Source organism: Telmatherina bonti (assembly GCF_933228915.1).
Source record: "Telmatherina bonti genome assembly, chromosome: 20".
Lineage (NCBI taxonomy): Eukaryota > Metazoa > Chordata > Actinopteri > Atheriniformes > Telmatherinidae > Telmatherina > Telmatherina bonti.
In genome coordinates this window covers 8,807,341-8,830,000 of record NC_136618.1, presented here as the reverse complement: position 1 = coordinate 8,830,000, position 22,660 = coordinate 8,807,341, and the positions used below count along the sequence as shown (strand labels likewise).

At 38.0% G+C, this 22,660-nt stretch overlaps 1 protein-coding gene across 1 annotated transcript in view; it reads left to right on the top strand.

Moving 5' to 3' along the window:
- The window catches only part of LOC306770757 (NACHT, LRR and PYD domains-containing protein 12-like), a 203,309-nt gene that overhangs the window by 169,347 nt on the left and 11,302 nt on the right, over positions 1-22,660 (top strand). Inside the window, exons 16-17 of the mRNA XM_079259681.1 lie at positions 6,524-6,697; positions 15,033-15,206. Coding sequence (XP_079115807.1) covers positions 6,524-6,697; positions 15,033-15,206 — 348 coding nt within the window. The remainder of the gene's footprint in view (positions 1-6,523; positions 6,698-15,032; positions 15,207-22,660) is intronic.

Below are 22,660 nucleotides of genomic sequence, written 5' to 3'. Positions count from 1 at the left end.
TTGTGTAACAACAAATTTCAGATCAAATTCTCCTAACTTAACACATACATGTTTTAATTTTACTGATGCATTTTGTGTTTCCTTTATTAAATTAAACACATAAAAATGACTAAATATTGTGACAACCAAAAAGGAAGTTACTTTATGCATAATATATTTTTCAAATAAATTGTCTGATTAATAGGTGATCATTAAATTTTTCTGCCTACTAAAGGAAAAAATGTTGTGAAAGACAAAATTGTACTGTCCAAAATTCAAATATCTTTTGGTGTAAGTATTAAGCGACCGAAAAGCAGTTTATTTTATGCATTATATATTTTTCTAATTAATTGTCTGATTGATAGTTTATCGTGAAGTTTTTTCTGCCAGTTAATGGCATCAGCCTTAAAAATTCCATACAGGTCGGACCCTACTATTTTCTACTTTTACATTACTGTTTTTCTTAAAATAATCTGGAACATCTTTATTATTGCATCTATTTCAAACCTGATTTATTACTTAGCAACTCTGTTTAACATTAGTTGTACCATTTTCAAATGTTTTTTTCTGGTGCCGTTACTTTAATTTTAGTCAATGTTTTCTGTAAGAGTTTAATGTTCTTGAATTACCCTTGTTGGTTTATCAACCATGGATGTTAAACCATAACTCAGAACAGGAACCTATGGCTCGCAAGCCAGATGCAGCTCTTTTTATGGCTGCATCTGAGTTTCAGATGAATCAGCAGAAATTTCTTCAAAGAAAAATGAATCCATAATTTTGCTGTTACTTTGATTAAAATAAAAATGAAACAGAAAAAGCCATCACAATAAACAAAACTAAAAATCAACACATTTTAATCTACCGTATATATACAGTATATTTTCATCCACAAGTTTTCACTGTTGCGTGCAGCAAAGAGCCAATCCTCTCTGTACTCCGGTGTGTGGGAGGGTCCGAAACCCTGAAACTCTCATTTTAGTGGATCATTTACAACAGCCTGCTCAAGCCATTTTCAGACCAAGAAGTAATATTCCCTCATTTTTAGGAAGCTTATTTATCCAAAGTGAACCCTTCTAAGCAAGAAGATGGTGAAAAGAGGAACAGATGAGGAGTACCGCACATTTCAGCAGGAATGGACAGAAGAATTTGCCTTTGTGGAGAGAGCAGGTTCTGTAATGTGTCTAATATGCAATGATAAAATTTCATCAATGAAACGGTTAAATATAAAGCGACACTTTGACACACACCATGCCACATTTGCAGTGAAATATCCAGCGGGAGACGGCAGAAACTACGGTCCAGAGTACAGGCTAGTCAGCAGCAGCTCCGTGTGTGGGCCCGACAAGGTGACTGGAATTCGGCTCGCTTTGCTGGTTCTTTAGCGTTTGTGAGGAGCGGGAAGCTGTTTACAGATGGTGAATAAGCCAAAGCGTTCATGATTGATGTCGCCAACGAGCTTTTTGATAACTTTAAGGATAAAGACAAGATATGCCGTTGTCAGCAAGAACTGTACATGATCGTACCATAATGATGTCAAATCAAGTAGAGAAACAAGTGAATGACATGAATGCAGCGAGATATTTTTCCCTCGCCTTGGATGAATCATCAGATATCAGTCATTTATCCCAGTTCAGTATTATTGCACGGTACGTTGCATGTGACACGCTGAGTGAGGAAAGTCTTGCTGTTTTGCCACTGAAAGGAACAACGGGAGGAGAGGATTTATTCAAGTCTTTCATGGAGTTTAAATAAAAAAATCTACCGATGGATAAACTTATTTCTGTGTGTACTGATGGTGCTCCGTGCATGGTGGGAAATAACAGAGGATTTGTAGCGCTTCTTTGTGAGCAGGAGAATAGACCCATCCTCAGTTTCCACTGCATTCTACATCAGGAGACACTTTGTGGGCAAATGTGTGACAAGCAGCTTGATGAAGTGATGTCGCTGGTCATTCAGGTGGTTAACTTTATTGTTGCCCGAGCTTTAAATGATCGCCAGTTTAAAGCACTGCTGGATGAAGTTGACAATAACTATCCTGGTCTGGTTTTGCAGTAATGTCCGTCGTCAGTTACTGTATTTCAGACTTAACAGCAATGACTTGAAATGTACTTACAGATGATGTTAAACATCCTTCATTTTTAGAAAGTTTACCTGAGACTGAAAAACCACTTACATCTACATTTTTAAATGAATAAGATCAGTAACATCAGGCTGTTTGGTCTTTTTAATAAAAGTAAAAAAATAAAGTCATTCTAGAGGAAAGGAGACCTTAGAATACTTCTGCTGTGATCTGATGCAACACAGAAATTACCTAAATAATAAAATAAGAAAATATTTTAATCGAAAATAATTGAATGAATAAATATAGAAGATATTGAGTAAATATAGAAAATAAAGTAAACAAATAAGATCTTCCAGGAGAGGCTGGGGTTGATATTTAGGGTTGTGGTGCCCCGTAATATAATAAAATGTCTGAAAGATAAAAAGTTTGTTGAAAAGGAAAAACAATAATGAAGTTAAATTTAGCAGAGTTTACTTAAATCTTACTGGTGTCTTTTTATTCATAATGATGTTGAATTTAGCAATTAAACTGTTTTAGAGAGTTTAAAACATCAAAATACACATCGTGTATCAGGATAAAATAAAATTTATATCAGGATATCAGTTATAGACCATATCGCTCAGCACTACTTTGCACCGGCTCCCAGTATGTTTTAGAACTGATTTTAAGATTTTACTGTTGACTTTAAAGCCCTCCATGGTCATTCAGCCTCCTATTTATCAGACCTTCTACAACCAGATGAGCCTGTTAGAAGTTTGAGCTCTTCTGCCAGAGGACTTTTAGTTCTCCCAGAGACATGAAGACCAGAGGTGATGCAGCCTTTGTGCTCAGAGACCTGAAACTCTGGAATGAGCTGTCTGAGGAGATCGGGTCAGCAGAGCAGGGACGGGTGCAGCTGGGTGGCCTGGGGGGGCACAGGTCACCCTTCCAATCAGACTGGCCAGCCCAGGTGCCCCCCCCTCTAAGCCAAGACAATTAATCAATTTTCATCAAACATCAACTGTAAGATGAAGTCTTCACAGTGAAGCTCAGATGTCCGAGTGTACCTGAATGCAGCAACTGCTGCAGTATGAGCATAGGTCTCCACTCAGGTTAGCAAAGGAAGGAAAGTAAAACGCTGTAAACAGCAGGAATTGGTTTGGGCAGCCAGAGCAGGGGCGCCGTATAGGGGGGGAAAGTTAGGAAGATTCAGAAGGTTTACGAATTGATAGAGGCCCAAAATATGTAAAATATATAAGAACATTATCAAAGCTTCATGAAAAATAATGTATAATATTTTAAATGTTATGTTAAAATGATCTCTAAAATCTACCAGGGTTTCTGGATCCAAAGGAGGAATAACTCAGGCCATATCAAAACAAAATGGGAGAACGAACTAAGCAGAAATAAATCACAGGAAGTTTGGTGTTCTGTGTGGAGAGCACAGCACTCATTCACAAGTTGGAAGAGGTGGAGGATATTTGGTTGGAAGAACCTTATCCTTACCTTCATTCCACCCACAGTAAAGGCAAACCATCCCAGTCACAGGAACAATGCTGGAGGCAGTGCAGAAACCCCAACGCCAATTACTCCCATATCTTCTGGCTATGTCCAAAACTTACAGCCTTTTGGGAAGATGTGTGTAGAACTGTAGGCATGAATTTGGGTTTCTAGACCCCTAATAAAGGTATGACTGTATTTTATTGTACTGGAAGACAATGCTTTGGAAAAGGACTGATATTTATATAAAATACTATTATGGACTTGTTAAAACAACTGTCACAAGTAACTGGCATGAGGCGGATCCCCCAACCCTTAATCAGTGGATGGATAAAGTTAAAGAAATCCTTGCTGTGGAAAAGCTGACTTTCAGCTTGAGGACCAAATGAACCTCCTTTATCTGGAAATGGGAGAAATGGACTTCATCTAAAGACTAGAAAACACTGCAAACAGCTCAGATTAATACTGGACACAAAACATTTTCCAATAGACGTCTAAATGCCCCCCAAGTGTTCTGTTTGCTTGTAATGTTTACTCATGTTTACCAGTGTTGTTCTATAAACAGAAGCCAATTAATAAACAAAGTGGGAACAATATTGCTAAGATAAGGACTATTGTGTCACGTTTACAGCTGGAAATGATCATACATGCTTTTATATGCTCATAGCTGGACTACTGTATCTCTATTTTCTCTTGCCTCAAGAAGAAATCTCTGGAACGTCTTCAAGTTGTTCAGAACGCTGCTGCATGGCTCCTAACTAGTACTTCAACATACTTATGTACCTGTATTAGCTCAGCTACACTGGCTGCCAACCCACTACAGAGGACACTACAAAGTTCTGGTGTTAACGTGCACAATGCTGCTTCAGGCTCCACATTATATCAGTGAACTTTTACAGCCATATGTGGCAAACAGATCCCTGAGGTCATGTGATCAGGGTCTGCTTGCTGGGCAGCATACCTGGCAGGTTATGTTGAAACAATAAGTATGTTCACCCTGAGTTGAAGAAAACTCTTGGTTTCTGTTGCAGAAAGCGAACAAGTCTTATCTGTTTCCATGGTAACTAACTCTGAAGTAAACCTCCTTGCTGACAGGTTCACCATAAAGAAACTGAGTTGCTACCCTTCTCCTCCCACCTGAAGCAGCTGTGAGATATGTTTTTTTTTTTTTTTAATTCATCTCAAACACATATACAGTACAAGAACAAAAATTCACATTTGTATAACAGTGTTATTTGAGAAGGAGCAGTAGGAGGCCCAATGCTTATTTAGATACTACTCCTAATTTACAGTCTTTTGTTGAACACAATTATAGAGCAAACCTTTACAGACTGAATCATCAGTCAAAAGACAAAATTAAAACAGATTAAATGATGAATTGTTTTTTTATATATATTTATCCAATAATAATTCCTTATCTTTTTTTTGTTTTTAGAAATGTAAAATATTAATTCATGATTTGAAATCATCACTTAGTCCATTCCACAAGTTTACTCCATAAATGGATATACATCTGCTTTTTAGGGCGGTGCGAACATATGGCTTCTGTAACATGGCTTTACCTCTCAGGTTGCACACAGCAACTCTGTCTTTAAACATCTTTTGATATTATATGGCATCTTACTTTGAACTTTAAACATAAATTGTGCTATTTTAAACTGAACTAAGTCGCAGAGTTTAAGGCAACATACTTTCAAAAATAAATTATTGGTATGATTTATATATCCTGCATGATTGATAACCCTTTTGGCTCTTTTTGGTAGAATAACTAATCTTTGCAGAGTAGTCTTAAAAGTGGTCGCCCAGACTTCCACACAATAATTAAAATATGGTAATACTAAAACATTGTACAAGGTAAGTAATATTTTGGATTTTAGCTATATCTACATTTTGATAGAAGACCAACACTTCCAGCTATTTTTCCACACAGATAATCAATGTGAGGTTTCCAACTCAGTTTATCATCAAGGACCACTCCTAAGAACCTATTTTCAGACAGTTTTATTATTTTTATTTTTTCAAATTTTAAATCAATACTCATTTCTTTTCATGATTCCCAATTATAATACATTTTGTTTTATTTACATTTAAAGATATTTTATTTGAATCAAACAAGGATTTTTGTTTTCCTATCTCTTCTGTTGCAGTTCCTATTACATCATTTAATTCATTACCTGAACAGAAAATTATTTTGTCATTTGCAAAAATAACACATTTTAAAACAGCTGACACTGAACATAAATCATTTTATATATAAAATGAACAATTTAGGCCCCAACACTGACCCTGTTGGGGCGGGTTGTCCGTACCAATGCCATTTCAGAGATTTACAAGCGGAACGAAAGCACAAGTATTTACATAAAGGGAAGATTTTTCAAAACTCCAACATTTGTGAAAGTATCATTTCTTTATTAATGGCTTGTTTTGCAGTTATTCTGTTTCTCCAGCCATGAAATCATCATTTCATAAATGTGTGATGGTAGAAATCTGCTGTTTGTCCAGTGAAGATCTAGTTGTATACGTGACCTTACTAAAAGATTTTAACTTAGCATTTAACTTAGCAGTAGAGGAAGTCCCTTCCTCTAGACATGAGATCTGTGGACTCAGTGACAGGTTTCAGGACTACATAAAGTCAATATAAGTGAGGTGGAACATATGAAATTTCCACCACATCCTACTGATCTGACTTGATGATATAAAGCAAGTAGTCTTAAAAAGATTGTTTTAATTTTTAAAAAGCAAAAGAGGCTAAATTAAAGCTGAAATGTTCTCAGTGAGGATCACAAATTTTACTTATTTAAAAAATGGTTCCACTGACATGACATGGAAAGTAGAAATGAGAGTTTTGTCAGAGAACTCACTCTGATTGAAGTCTCTACGTCTTTATTGAAGCAGCAACATGTTGTCATTAATATTAATGAGAATTCTTCTTCTCTGCTTCTGTTGGACTGTTTTAACCTGCATCCTGTTGGCTTCAGCTCACAGCTTTTATTCTTTATTCAGATTGGAGAACTGCAGATTGTCAGAGACCAGCTGTGCTTCTTTGACCTCAGCGTTGGAGTCCAACCCATCTCATCTGAGAGAACTCGATCTAAGTTGGAACAAGAACATGACGGCTGGTGTTAAAGATCTTTGTGGATTTCTGGAGAGTCCAAACTGCAGACTGGAGACTCTGAGGTCAGACACCATGTTTTATTTGTCTTCAGTGTTTCAGTTCATAAAAAATGATGATTTATTAAATAAAAGCAGAAGACTTTGATTCTGTCAGACAGAAACTAATATATAATCACTGACTGATGCTTCTAGACGTTGAGCTTTAGTGAATATCTATGGCTGAAATAATGATCATATAATAATGAATCAGCTGATATGAAGCAACTCCCCACCATCACTGATAGAAATGAAGCATCTTTAACTGGATTAGAAAACAGCTTTCATCCCAGCAGCAGTTATCTTCACTCACATGCATTAATAATGACATATTCCAGCCAAAAACCTCGTCACACTAATCATTTCAAAGAAATCATTCTCAGTTGACTTTCATGTCATTAAAAATGATCTCTGTTCCACAAGGTCAGTTCACACTGAAACACATGTTCCTGTTAAGTGGATAAAAGGAAAATACAAAGAAGAATTGATCTGAAGAAAAATCACATGATTGGAAAATGAAATCAAGTGAAGCTATGACCTAACTTGTTGCTAGGTAACAGTGGATGGAAGGAAGTGGTGAGTGTGTGTGAGCAGCTTTCCATCAGGTGAGAAATGCGTGAAAATGTGGAGCAGAGTCAGTGTTTCACAGCTCTGCAGCCAAAGAGAAGCTGAGAAGGTGAACTGCTACGAGCCTGTGCAGGTGATCCAAACACAGACACAAAGGATGATGACTGAACAGCCATGAAGGAGAGAGGCAGGGATGCTCCATCACTGGAGAGAAATGCTGCTCTGTTTACCTGCTGGCTTTCTTTCTTCTGCTTTATTTATTCACAGCACAGAGTTGCTGTGAAGAGCTTGTGTGTGAATGTAGGTTGAGAAACATCAGATAAGAAATATGGAGCTGAATCACAACCAAAATGTTTGTCTGGAAAATGTTTCAGTCTTCAGGAATAGAAGATGATGAATCAAGATTTCATTTTGATCTTTAACAAACAACAATAGAAATGCATTAAAATGCATTTTATAAGAAGTGTAGTTTATTTTTTTGAGTCACAGATAATTTATTTCTTTATACATCAACAACTGAAAGAGCAAAACAGGCAGAAGCAGAAAGCTTGTATGCATATATAAGTATACACTTACATCAGATGAGTTTTGTACAAATGATACCAACAAAAAACAAATGTACTACATATGCAGTATGTGACCTTTGTAAAGATAATAAGTTCATGCAGTTACACATCTCTCAAAAATAAACTGGTAAACTTTCTTTTTAAATAAAGAATTACATTTTTTTAATCTCATTACTAAGTTTATTCCATAGTTGAACCCCCCAACAAGACCAACATCTTTGTTTCATCTTTTCTGGATTTTGGAAGAATAAATTTACAACAATCTCTGAAGTTATATTTAGTTTGCTGAAGCTTGAAATATTTTGGACACCTTCTGGAAGAATATTTAGTTTAGCATTTTTTTTTTTTTTATAAAATTTGGATTGTTTTATAGTAAACTAAATCCTCAAATTTAATCAGACGTGATTTAATCAACAATGGATGTGTATGATCATAATATTCAGCATTATTTATCAGGCGTATGACACGTTTCTGTAATACAACAATGTCATTAAGTGTTGTCTTGTGGGCGCCACCCGACTGCTCAACACAGTCAGTCTCATACGGGATATTAAGGTACAATAAATTATAGACAAAGCTTTATTTGTCAATTAAACTGCAGTTTAATACAAAATAACAAGTGTTTTTTATATTTTGGCCCTAATATGATGTAGATGATGCTTCCAAGTTAATTTAGAGTCTATTACAACCCCTAGAAATTTATCAACAAACCTCTTTCAATTTTAATACCATCTATTTTTAGTTTCTCCTCTTTAAGTGACTCTTTCTTACTTCCGAATATCATAAATTTGCTTACATAGACATACAATACATAGACGCCTCGTTGTGTGCTGGAGAGTGAACCAGCGTTGCCAACATATTGGATGGGTCTCTGATTTGAGTCTTGCTGCAGAGTCAATGTAGTTTCCCCACATAACTGTTTTCTGTAGTCTGCTTCATGTTGGGATCTTTCTTGGGGAATGTATAACAAGCAGCAACATTTTCTTTCTCCAGGGTGATGTTCTTTCTCCTGAAGAAATGAAGGAGTTGTTGTTGTAGAGTTTGAAGTTCCTCAGTGGGAGCATCTGTACCTTCATTCAACCCAGCTGCAGCCCGAGCATAGCTGCGCTGCTTTGTATCCAGACCAGTGATTACAGCAGGGGGGGGTACCCTGGTCCTTTAGGACTGGAATCCTGCAGGTTTTCTATGTTTCCCTGGTCCATCACATCTGATTCAAAGCAAATGGATCCAACAGTTTATCAAGATCTGCACAGTGATTCATTCATGCAGCAGCAGCCATCTTGGATGTTTTCTTCTCGAGAACATCTGGAGTTTTACATGAGATATAAAAAATGTCTATTTTGCCAACATGGATGACAAGCTGTAACAGCAGCGTTGTAACCGTCTACATGTGATTTTCTTCCTAGTTCAGCTTTTCTCCTTCACAGCAGACAGACAGCTCAGTTCTTGTTGAGTTAAAGTGAACTGTGCACAGATGTGCAGTATTTGGCTGTAAATAGTGAAACCAGCGTGTTTTTGGATGTGAACACAGCTCAGATGCAGATCTTTCAACTTTTCAGAATTTTAAAAGAAAAGTTGGAAAAGCGTTAGACATGGAAACTGAATGTGAGACGCCCATTTAAAGCAGAAATATGTCTCAGAAATAAAAACGAGGAGGAGAGGATCGTTCAGCTGTGTGTGTTTCCTGATGGAGTTAGTACACCGGAGCAGGAAAACTCCTCCACTGCTTCTCCTCCTCCACTTCCTCTTATTATTAAATAAGAGTTGATCTGAAACCAGCTGAATACCTCTGCTAAGGAGGTTTTACCCGGCGTTTATCTGTTTGTCTGTTAGTGTTCAAGATAACTCAAAAAGTTATGGATGAACTTTCATTAAATTTTCAGGAGTTGGTGGAAATGTGAAAAAGAAGAACTTATTACATTTTTGTGGTGATCTGGATCACCGTTTGGATCCAGGAATTTTTTAAAGGATTCTTTATCATTTTGCTTGACGGAGGTTTTCGATCTCCGAGTGCTTTTCTAGTTTAGTCTGTTTTACAGGTGGTTGATGCCACAATTTCCCACATGCTCTCTCTGTCTGCAGGTGGGAGTGTAGCTCACCTGTGTGTGCACACGGCATGACGTCTAAAGACATGACGAGACTTATTTAGATATCAACATGAGAATAAGATCAGTAACATCAGGCTGTTTGGTCTTTTCAATAAAAGTTTAAAAAAATAGTCATTCTAGAGGAAAGGAGACCTTAGAATAATTCTGCTGTGATCTGATGCAACACAGAAATGACCTAAATAATAAAATAAGATAATATTTCAAGAGAAAATAGTTGAATGAAAAAATATTGTAGATATTGAGTAAATATAAAAAATAAAGTAAACAAATAAGATCTTCTTGGGGAGGCTGGGGTTGATATTGAGGGTTGTGGTGCCCCGTAATATAATAGAATGTCTGAAAGATAAAAAGTTTGTTGGAAAAAGAAAAAATAATAATGAAGTTAAATTTAGCTGAGTTTACTTAAATCTTACTGGTGTCTTTTTATTCATGATAATGTTGAATTTAACAATCAAACTGTTTTATTCATTCATTCATTCATTCATTTTCCGAACCGCTTAATCCATTCCGGGTCGCGGGGAAGCTGGAGCCTATCCCAGCTGGCTTTGGGCGACAAGCAGGGTACACCCTGGACAGCTTGCCAGTCCATCGCAGGGCTACACAGAGACGAACAACCACTCACACTCATTCCTAGGGGCAATTTAGAGCAACCAATTAACTTAACATGCATGTCTTTGGACGGTGGGAGGAAGCCGGAGTACCCGGAGAGAACCCACGCATACATGGGGAGAACATGCAAACTCCACACAGAAAGGCCAATGACTGAACCTCTCCCCAGAGAAGGATTGAACCAGTGACCTTCTTGCTGTGAGGCCACAGTGCTAACCACTGCGCCACCATGCACCCCAAACTGTTTTAGAGAGTTTCAAACATCAAAATACACATCGTGTATCAGGATAAAGTAAAATTTATACCAGGATATCAGTTATAGTCCATATCGCTCAGCACTACTTTGCACCGGCTCCCAGTATGTTTTAGAACTGATTTTAAGATTTTACTGTTGACTTTAAAGCCCTCCATGGTCATTCAGCCTCCTATTTATCAGACCTTCTACAACCAGATGAGCCTGTTAGAAGTTTGAGCTCTTCTGCCAGAGGACTTTTAGTTCTCCCAGAGACATGAAGACCAGAGGTGATGCAGCCTTTGTGCTCAGAGACCCGAAACTCTGGAATGAGCTGTCTGAGGAGATCGGGTCAGCAGAGCAGGGACGGGTGCAGCTGGGTGGCCTGGGGGGGCACAGGTCACCCTTCCAATCAGACTGGCCAGCCCAGGTGCCCCCCTCTAAGCCAAAACAATTAATCAAATTTAATCAAACATCAACTGTAAGATGAAGTCTTCACAGTGAAGCTCAGATATCCGAGTGTACCTGAATGCAGCAACTGCTGCAGTATGAGCATAGGTCTCCACTCAGGTTAGCAAAGGAAGGAAAGTAAAACGCTGTAAACAGCAGGAATTGGTTTGGGCAGCCAGAGCAGGGGCGCCGTATAGGGGGGGAAAGTTAGGAAGATTCAGAAGGTCTACGACTTGATAGAGGCCCAAAATATGTAAAATATATAAGAACATTATCAAAGCTTCATGAAAAATAATGTATAATATTTTAAATGTTATAAGAAAATATAGCATTAAAATAAATGACTTCTATGTTCTCACTTGTTTTTCAGCAGTAAACTGATAAACAAAAAATGAATATTAATGTTAACCAAACACCATGAAAGTGCATGAAATGGTTTGGTCCCGTCCTATCGGAGGGCATTATTTCATCAGCGGCAGCAGTTTGTAAGAGCCGTTTACACTCTCCTGCAGTGCAACTTGGCAAGAAAGGAAATCTTTTTTTTTTTTAAAGGACAAAATGAAAAAAGAGAGGTGAGAGAGAAAAATAGAGGTTCCAATATGTGACCCAGTTTTTCTCCAAGAAAGGTCTCTTGTCTCTTTAGTTTGTGATCGGTTGTAATTAACCTGTTGCCCAGTGAAATAAGCTAGTTATCCACAGGTTACTGCTAACTTACCTTCACCCTCTTCATTGTCTGAGCTCGCAGGCACCTAATTTAGAGGCCAAACTTTTAAGCCAGAAAGTTCACAGGACTGAGACTTCACATTCATATGCAACCAGACCAGGCGAGAGGAAAACACCACAGACCCCAGAGAGTTAACCAACATTTAATAAGTGCTAGTAAATGTTAACCCATATATTTATATGAAATTAATTCACCTTGTCTCATTATCACATAAACACAAATGAGCCAGCTCAGTCCCAGCCCCCTTCCTGTCCCAGTATCTCCTCTAGTCCCAGTTTCACCTCCCTGTCCCAGTGATGAAAGTGAGCATCGATGTGTTCAGGGACATGCCTTTAGCATTATTACAGAGAGTCTGTGGGAATATTATTCTTTTTATCATGAATTATCAATAATTTAATTACAAAATAATTAGAATGAAGAAAATAAATATCCTGTAATTGTTTCACTGGATACTGGATAGTTGATTAGAAACACTGAGCCTGTATTAAAGTGACCGTCAATATTAAAATAGCCTAGTTAGACATGTACATTGTGATTTAGCCACAGATCTTTATTATTCCCATGAAAAGCTGTTTATGTCATGATATGAAGTTTCAGGCGTTTTTCTCAGTTTTGGTTTCCTGTTTTTTGTTTGGTAGTTTTTTCCTGTTCAGTCTCCTTGCCTTGTTTCCTGTGTAGCCTTTGTTCATAATTTTCACCTGGTCTTGTTAGTTTCATTCACTACACCTGTTTCTTGCTTGGTTTCCCAGTATTTGTAGCCCTTTGTTTCAGTTCTGTTTGCTGGTTCATTGTGTTCGCTTCCCTTCAGTTCAGTTCTGAGTTCTGAGAAGAAAAATTCTTCATTCAGCATGCCTGGGTCTGTTCCTGCATTTGGCTCCTCACCTCCACCAAACCCTGAAAATTTATTTGATCAGCTTGAAGCAGTTGCAGCAAATACAAAGATCCTAAGTTTGTAATCAAGTGGTGGGGTCTACGTCGTTGTCTTTCATCGGGCCCAAAATTCCTGGCCGCGCCCCTGAGCCGCAGTATTTGTAAAAACCAGAACGTGGATGAATAAACCTGAAGTCAAAGAGAACACACAGACATGATGACACTAAGAGCTAGGTTAGGCTATATGAAGAGAAGAAGAGCTTATTTATGTTACCATGACCACCTACAGGATTTACTATGAGGTTAAGTAAACTCTTCAGGAGTCCAGCCATCGCAGATCACGTCTCTGCTCCTGCAGCACCTGCACACGGCTTTGCAGTGCAGCTGACAGTCGGAGTTTTTGGGCTTTTGTCCCTCCTGCTTCTCCGTACCTGTGCCTCATCCTTCTAGAGCAGGGGTGTCAGAATCCAGTCCTCAAGGGCCGGAATCTGGCAGGTTTTTGTTGTTTCCCTCCACCAACACGGCTGATTCAAATCAATGGATCCAGCAGCTTCTTGTCAACCTGTTTGAGTGTTGGTCAGGTGTGTGTTGGAGCATAGAGACAACAAAAGCCTGCAGGATACCGGCCCTCCAGGACTGCAGTTTGACACCCCTGTTCTAGAGGATTGTGCTTCAGTCCACATTGTTCCACCTGCCCTGCTGGATGTTTTCCTTTGTAAACTCAGCTGGATGTTCCTCTGTCAGCTGCTGCAGAAACTCCTTCCAGCTGTTTGGGTTTCAGTGCACTACTTGAAGATGTGGACATTTATTCCTACAAGGTCCAGTATGATGTAAAATCCAGCATGGATCCATCTCTGCAGACCACCATCTACTGAGATAAGTTTCATTTATAATATAATTTAAGCACTACATAAAGTTAATATAAGTGAAGTGGAACATATGAAATTTCCACCACATTTACATCCTACTGATCTGACTCTATGATATAAAGCAAGTAGTTTTAAAATAGATTGTTTACATTTTAAAAAGTAAACATGACTAAATTAAAGCAGAAATGTTCACAGTGAGGATCACATATTTTACTTATTTTTAAAAAAACGATTCGACTGACATGACATGGAAAGTAGAAATGATAGTTTTGTCAGAGATACGTGTGTGTGTATGTATGAGCGCCGTCCTTACTGACTCGCAGTGACTCACCTGCAAATGTGCATCTTTTAAAGGGACAAAGTGGTACAGTATCGCAACACTGATGGAGCTTTAGTTTTATTTCCAGATGAACAACATTTCAGTCTTTATGAATAGACCATGATCATATTGAATCTCATGTCATTTTGTTGTTAGATGAAAATGTTTTAATCGATCTTTCTGTCGCTTTGCTGTTTTTAACATTTCTTTGCCGTTAAAACGTCACAAATGAGCAGGTTACTTCTAGAAACTGCTGTTTCTTGGAGCAGATTTTTTCCTTTTATAAAAGTTTATTGAACATATTACAGTTAACTGAGAGCCATTTTATCACTGCTGTTGGTTGTTTTCAGTCATTTCAATAAAGGAAATATGAAAGAAATCATTGTAGTTCCCAGGTTTCCTGAAGGCAGCATGATAGGAGGGAGTCCATTCAGCCTCTTCTGGTATTCTGTTATCAGGATTCAACAACACTGTCAGGTGACGTCCTGCAGCTCAGATCAGAGAGAAAAGTTTAAAGTGAACATAAAAATCTGAAACTGAAAGAAAAAATGTCAAATATGAAAACAAGGTCTTAACACTGAAGATTTCAACTGAAACAGGTTATAAAAACATTGATGTGAAATGTGAAACCAGTTTGGATGTAAAGAAACATTGTGATCCAGTTCAGCTCCATCCAGAAACAGCTTTGATAAGCAACATCTGGACTGATGTGCTAATTAGTCCAGTGTTTGCTTTCATTAACAGGCCGTTTACACCAAGCTGACAATCTGCTGTCGCTCACATCTGCTGTGATGGAAACGTGTGTTTCAGTGTGTGTGTCCTGTCACCATTATCACACTCTCAAGTCTTTTTTCATCCAGTTCAGCCAGTAGAATCAGAGTCATGTCTGTCGCTGAGAGAACTCACTCTGACTGAAGTCTCTACGTCTTTATTGAAGCAGCAGCATGTTGTCATTAATATTAATGAGAATTCTTCTTCTCTGCTTCTGTTGGACTGTTTTAACCTGCATCCTGTTGGCTTCAGCTCACAGCTTTTATTCTTTATTCAGATTGAAGAGCTGCAGTTTGTCAGAGACCAGCTTTGCTTCTTTGACCTCAGCGTTGGAGTCCAACCCATCTCATCTGAGAGAACTCGATCTAAGTTGGAACGACATCATGACGGCTGGTGTTAAAGATCTTTGTGGATTTCTGGAGAGTCCACACTGCAGACTGAAGACTCTGAGGTCAGACACCATGTTTTATTTGTCTTCAGTGTTTCAGTTCATAAAAAATGATGATTTATTAAATAAAAGCAGAAGACTTTGATTCTGTCAGACAGAAACTAATATATAATCACTGACTGATGCTTCTAGACGTTGAGCTTTAGTGAATATGTATGGCTGAAATAATGATCATATAATAATGAATCAGCTGATATGAAGCAACTCTCCACCATCACTGATAGAAATGAAGCATCTTTAACTGGATTAGAAAACAGCTTTCATCCCAGCAGCAGTTATCTTCACTCACATGCATTAATAATGACATATTCCAGCCAAAAACCTCATCACACTAATCATTTCAAAGAAATCATTCTCAGTTGACTTTCATGTCATTAAAAATGATCTCTGTTCCACAAGGTCAGTTCACACTGAAACACATGTTCCTGTTAAGTGGATAAAAGGAAAATACAAAGAAGAATTGATCTGAAGAAAAATCACATGATTGGAAAATGAAATCAAGTGAAGCTATGACCTAACTTGTTGCTAGGTAACAGTGGATGGAAGGAAGTGGTGAGTGTGTGTGAGCAGCTTTCCATCAGGTGAGAAATGTGTGAAAATGTGGAGCAGAGTCAGTGTTTCATAGCTCTGCAGCCAAAGAGAAGCTGAGAAGGTGAACTGCTACGAGCCTGTGCAGGTGATCCAAACACAGACACAAAGGATGATGACTGAACAGCCATGAAGGAGAGAGGCAGGGATGCTCCATCACTGGAGAGAAATGCTGCTCTGTTTACCTGCTGGCTTTCTTTCTTCTGCTTTATTTATTCACAGCACAGAGTTGCTGTGAAGAGCTTGTGTGTGAATGTAGGTTGAGAAACATCAGATAAGAAATATGGAGCTGAATCACAACCAAAATGTTTGTTTGTCTGGAAAATGTTTCAGTCTTCAGGAATAGAAGATGATGAATCAAGTTTTCATTTTGATCTTTAACAAACAACAATAAAAATGCATTAAAATGCATTTTATAAGAAGTGTAGTTTATTTGTTTCAGTCACAGATAATTCATTTCTTTATACATCAACAACTGAAAGAGCAAAACAGGCAGAAGCAGAAAGCGTGTATGCATATATAAGTATACACTTACATCAGATGAGTTTTGTACAAATGATACCAACAAAAAACAAATGTACTACATATACAGTATGTGACCTTTGTAAAGATAATAAGTTCATGCAGTTACACATCTCTCATAAATAAACTGGTAAACTTTCTTTTTAAATATGAAATTACATTTTTTAATCTCATTACTAAGTTTATTCCATAGTTGAACTCCCCAACAAGACCAACATCTTTGTTTCATCTTTTCTGGATTTTGGAAAAATAAATTTACAACAATCTCTGAAGTTATATTTAGTTTGCTGAAGCTTGAAATATTTTGGACACCTTCTGGAAGAATATTTAGTTAATATTTTTTATGAAATTTGGATTGTTTTATAATAAACATAAATCATCAAATTTCATGAGAAGTGATTTAATAAACAATGGATGTGTATGATCATAATAATCAGCGTTATTTATCAGGCGTATGACACGTTTCTGTAATACAACAATGTCATTAAGTGTTGTCTTGTGGGCGCCGCCCCACTGCTCAACACAGTCAGTCTCATACGGGATATTAAGGTACAATACATTATAGACAAAGCTTTATTTGTCAATTAAACGGCAGTTTTATACAAAATAACAATTGTTTTTGATATTTTGGCCTTAATATAATGTAGATGATGCTTCCAAGTTAATTTAGAGTCTATTACAACCCTTAGAAATTTATCATCAAACCTCTTTCAATTTCAATACCATCTATTTTTAGTTTCTCCTCTTTAAGTGACTTCCTGACTTCCAAATATCATGATGTTGCTTTCTGATATACACTGCTCTAAAAACATAAGGGAAACACTTAAGCTTGTTACATACTTCACGAAAAGCGAGAACTTTTTTCTTTCTCTCGAGGTCCCAAGAAGAAAATGACATCATTTTGTTCTTACGCGTTTTTGCTGTTGCAGGTAAAACAGATTGTTTAGTTAAAACAGTTGATCGAGGTGGTGAGAAAGTAGGAACATTTTCACATGATGGCATTAAAATACTCGGACCCAGCCACGTGCACGACCCGCCCTGCCGCGTGAACGACCCGCCCTGCCGCGTGAACGACCCGCCCTGCCGCGTGAACGACCCGCCCTGCCGCGTGCACGACCCGCCCTGCCGCGTGCACGACCCGTCCTGCCGCGTGCACGACCCGCCCTGCCGCGTGAACGACCCGCCCTGCCGCGTGAACGACCCGCCCTGCCGCGTGACCGACCCGCCCTGCCGCGTGCACGACCCGCCCTGCCGCGTGACCGACCCGCCCTGCCGCGTGCACGACCCGCCCTGCCACGTGCACGACCCGCCCTGCCGCGGACAAAGTTACTCGTTAAATATGAAACTAGAAAAGCTCTCGGAGAGCGGAAACCTCCGTCAAGCACGATGTTAAAGAATCCTTTTAAACAATTCCTGGATCCAAACGGTGATCCGGATCGCCACAAAAATTTATTCACTATTTCGTTTTCACATTTCCAACATCTCTTGAAATTTTTATACAAATCTGTCCGTAACCTTTTAAATTATCTTGAGCACGAAGACGCCGGGAAAAACAACCTCCTTGGTGAAGGTAACAACCGGGTTCATGGCACATAAAGCAGACATCGTCCCCCGCAGTGATCCCTCCCCGCTGCAGACGTGCTTCTCGTGGAGGATATATGGACCTGGCGAAGAAGATTTTTCCTGTTCTTTCAGCCTCGAGAGAAAAAACTCAGTTCTTGCTTCTCGTGGAGTGTGGAACAAGCTTTAAACAACACAATGTAACTCCAAGTCAACCACACTTCTGTTAAATCAAACTGTCCACTTAGGAAGCAACACTGACTGACAATCAGTTTCACATTCTGTTGTGCAAATGGAATAGACAACAGGTGGAAATTATAGGCAACTGGCTACTTCCAAATATCAGACATTCGCCTTCTGATATATTTTAAGCTCTAATTTTTTTGTTTATCTCAATCCAGATTTTGGATAAATTTAATCCTCCTTCTGTCAATAATAAAAGTTCATTTAATTATTTTTCTAAACAAACTGATGTTCTGTCGTTGTCAAATAAAACACATTTAAACAAGTCAGACAAGTTGCAAATATTGTTTTTAAAAATGATAAAGTTTTGGACCGATGACAGAACCTTGTGGTGTTCCACATGTTCTGCTCTTCAGTCCAGATACTGAAGCTTTTAGTTGAACATGTTGATGATTATCTAGATAACTTTTAATCCGAGAAAGAACAGAACCTAGACTCCCAGAGTTCTCAAGTTATTTCAGTAGTTGACCATGATCAGTCATGTCAAAGGCTCGCTTTAAATCAATAAATATACCTGTTGAACATGTGTTATTATCCAAAGCAGAACTGACGCATATTCTTCATGACTTATGTTGTAGTTCGGTTCTCTCGGAGTCCATGTTGTTGTTGATGAAATAATGTTTTAAAAAAATCTCAAATTGTTTCACAAAACGTTTCTCCATAATTTTAGAAAACTGAGGAAGAATGGATATGGGCCTATAATTTCCCATGAGATGCTTTTTACCATTTGTAAGACATGGAATAACCTTTGCTATCTTCATGTGATCTGGAACAATACCATGAACGACTGGTTAGAAATATAGGTGAGAAGTTTAGCAGTTACATCAATAACTTCTTTAATCGTCATTATATCTATTTGGTTTATATCAGCATTCTCGTTATTTTTAAATGCCTTAACTATGTCAATAACATCGTTTTTAGTCCCTCCACATAGTAACATATTTCTGTATTGATTATGTGACCAAAGAGAAACTTGTCTTTATCCTGCAGTGAAATGTTTTGTGTGAGTCATGGTCTCATATCAACAAAGTTATGATTGTATTCTTCCACTCTTATTTAAATCCACAACTATTAACACTTTTCAAAACTATCGACCATTGTTTTTAGCCAATTAACCATTGATTTATTCTTAATTTACCATAAAATAGAAAACGCTTTTAGGTCTTGGAGTTGTGCAGAATGATGTCCTTGCAGCATTTGTCCACTAGATGGAGCTCTGACTCCATTCAATCCCACAGTCATCCCCCTGTCTGTCCAACAGTGGAAGCTACATCCAGGTTACATTACAGCACCGGGCTGAGTGGAGCTTGTCCACAGCTAGGTTTATAATAATGTTGTGAAATTAATGACTCGGCATGTCTCCAGTTTCAGTTTAACTCTGCCATGTATGCTGACGAGTGACTGGTGTTTCCTTGCATCGGTCAGCTTTTTATTTCCACTGCATTGCTAAAGTTGAGCGTCAAGAGTGACAGGTTTCCATGTAAAGTCTATGTGACGGCGCGGCAAGGGGGCATCGAGCTATAGCAAGCCAAAAGGGCTCTCCCACACAATCATCTGTCAGTGTTCAACTAATTTAACTGCAGCTGAGATGTGAGCACCCTCTAGATACCAAAATCTGTTCTATTTGTTTTACTTGATGCAGCGTCGGGATTTCTGATAAATCGGTTTGGTGTATCATTTCTTTGTGTCTGAATGAAATGAACACCATGTTGAGAGCTGGGCATAAAATAGTTTGTGGTAAGTCAACAAGTTTATATGAGCAATCAGACTGTGGCAACACAGCTCGATGACTTTTTCAGCCACTGTGAGGGAGAAACTGCTGCAGCAACCATCACCCCAGTTCCACTCAGCCACCCACCCTGCACTCAGATCATGTGAAAAGAAGCCCCTACATGAGATGAGCACCAGGACGGTTCTCAAAGACTGGTCCAGAGTTAGCTGAGCAAATGTTTTTAAATATCTTCTAATCTGTGCTCTGTGGAACTCCTGTATGAAGACACTTTTCCATTAAATCCAATGAGAAAGTGTGTCCAAACTTGACTGGTAGTGTATACATATATACATACATATATACATACATACATACATACATACATATATATATATATATATATATATATATATATATATATATATATATATATGTGTATATATACATATATATATATATATATATATATATATATGTGTATATATACATATATATGTATATGTATATATACATATATATGTATATATACATATATATGTTTGTGTTTTATAGTTTGCTGTGCATCCTGCGTAGTGTGTGACACGACACATTCACTTTTTATAAATACAGAAACGCATCCCAGCTCTGTGCCTTAATATGGAGGTAAACTCATCATACAAATAGACTGAAGCCATCCTCTGCTTCTTTAGTGACCGTGGAAGATGTTAAATGAACTCTAAATGGTAATTAAAATGCTAATTAATAATTAGTACAGATGAGCGAGACGCTACCACACGGGTAGTTTAATAAAAAATTATTGCACATTATAGTGTTGTTTTATAAGCCACAAATGCGAAGTTAGGAATATGTATGTCAATGTCAATATTGGAGCGTGTCTCCTGGCAGTGCATTTGGATTTCATTGCAGACAAGTACACAGGCACACAGCTTAACAAACACCAGAATGGGCTTATCGGAACGACTCATACAGCAAAGGAACTCTGTGATGAACTGGTGATGTCTGCTCTCATTCTTTATTGATGGGATGATTACGGTTCAATTTCAGTGGCAGTTCAGAAAGGGGGTTGGGATAATTATCTTAAAAAACGCAGTTTTTTACACGCGTTGTAATTGCACAAAACGCGGTTTTTAACGCCCGTAAAAGTGGCAGAAAAAGGCACTTTTTACACGTGTTCAGGAACTATACAGAACATCGTTTTTTACGGCGTTTATCGAAACGGTGTATTTTATGCCGTTTTAGCCTTAAAAAATTGCGCTTTTAACGCTGCTTTGTGAAGAAAAGCAGCGTATTTTATGGCGTTGTTATGCCAACGTGCTATTTAAGTGGCGAAATTTTGGCCCTTTTGGTTTGCCATATAGAGCTTTCTGACGGAGCTACTGACGGAGCAGCTCTTTGGTGGAGTTCGGTGCAGCTGAAATCACCAAAAACTGGCAACTCTGACAGGGTCAGTTAGGGCCGTTAGGACAGCAAAGTTTCTGCAAGAAGCCTGCAGCTGTTTGTGGAGAGAACTGCACCGATGAGGATCATTATGACTTGTTTAGATAGCATTTTCAGAAAGCCAATGGCTGCTTCACGAGCCATAAGTGAGCTGCATGCATGAGCACTGTCGTAGGGCATCTCAGCCCTGTGTCTGGGTTCACCACATATCCTCCAGAAGCTGCGAACTGATCGCTCTGATTGGTTGACGCCCCGCGTCAAGCGGCCAATGTTCAGATTTTCCATCTCTGGCTTAAAAAAAAACATTCAGCGTGTTCTGTGTGTTACGCCGACGTAAGAAAGCTCGACGCCCCCTTGCCAAGCCTCCACATAGACTTTACATGGAAATTGCTGGGGTTGTCCCAACTAGCATAGCATTAGCTAAGTAGCCAGTAACTTCAGAAATAACGTGTAGAAAATATCTGAGAATACAGAACGACCCTTCATCTCTCTGTCAGCTGCAGGTTGAGGTGTGTTTTAGGAAGAGAGATGTGAATGTCGAGGGGAGGAGGTTTATTCACTGCAGCACATAAAACTTCATATTAATATTTCAGTCTGTCTTCAGACACCATCATGAAGTCATGTCTCTAGTTTTACTTTGTCAGAAACTACTAATGTTACACAGACTGGAACAGACTTTCTATGTGTTACAATTAGTGCCAGACCATTTATGACCATTAAACATAAAATACAGCTCAATCAAAGATGATATCTTTTGACATTTGAGAAAATCTGGTTTTTATTTTGGTTCATATATGATATATGTCATGAGATATTTCATGGCAAAGAAAATGTCAGATATTAAAAGGTCTTTAGAAGGCTTGATAATAATGTTTTACCAACTTCATCATGTTTGTTGTATAAGGTATACACCCATGGCCTAAATCTAAAGATAAAATCAATCAGTACAACTGATAGCTATTCCTGGATGCTCCATCAGTAAAAATAATTGTGTAACAACAAATTTCAGATCAAATTCTCCTAACTTAACACATACATGTTTTAATTTTACTGATGCATTTTGTGTTTCCTTTATTAAATTAAACACATAAAAATGACTAAATATTGTGACAACCAAAAAGGAAGTTACTTTATGCATAATATATTTTTCAAATAAATTGTCTGATTAATAGGTGATCATTAAATTTTTCTGCCTACTAAAGGACAAAATGTTGTGAAAGACAAAATTGTACTGTCCAAAATTCAAATATCTTTTGGTGTAAGTATTAAGCGACCGAAAAGCAGTTTATTTTATGCATTATATATTTTTCTAATTAATTGTCTGATTGATAGTTTATCGTGAAGTTTTTTCTGCCAGTTAATGGCATCAGCCTTAAAAATTCCATACAGGTCGGAC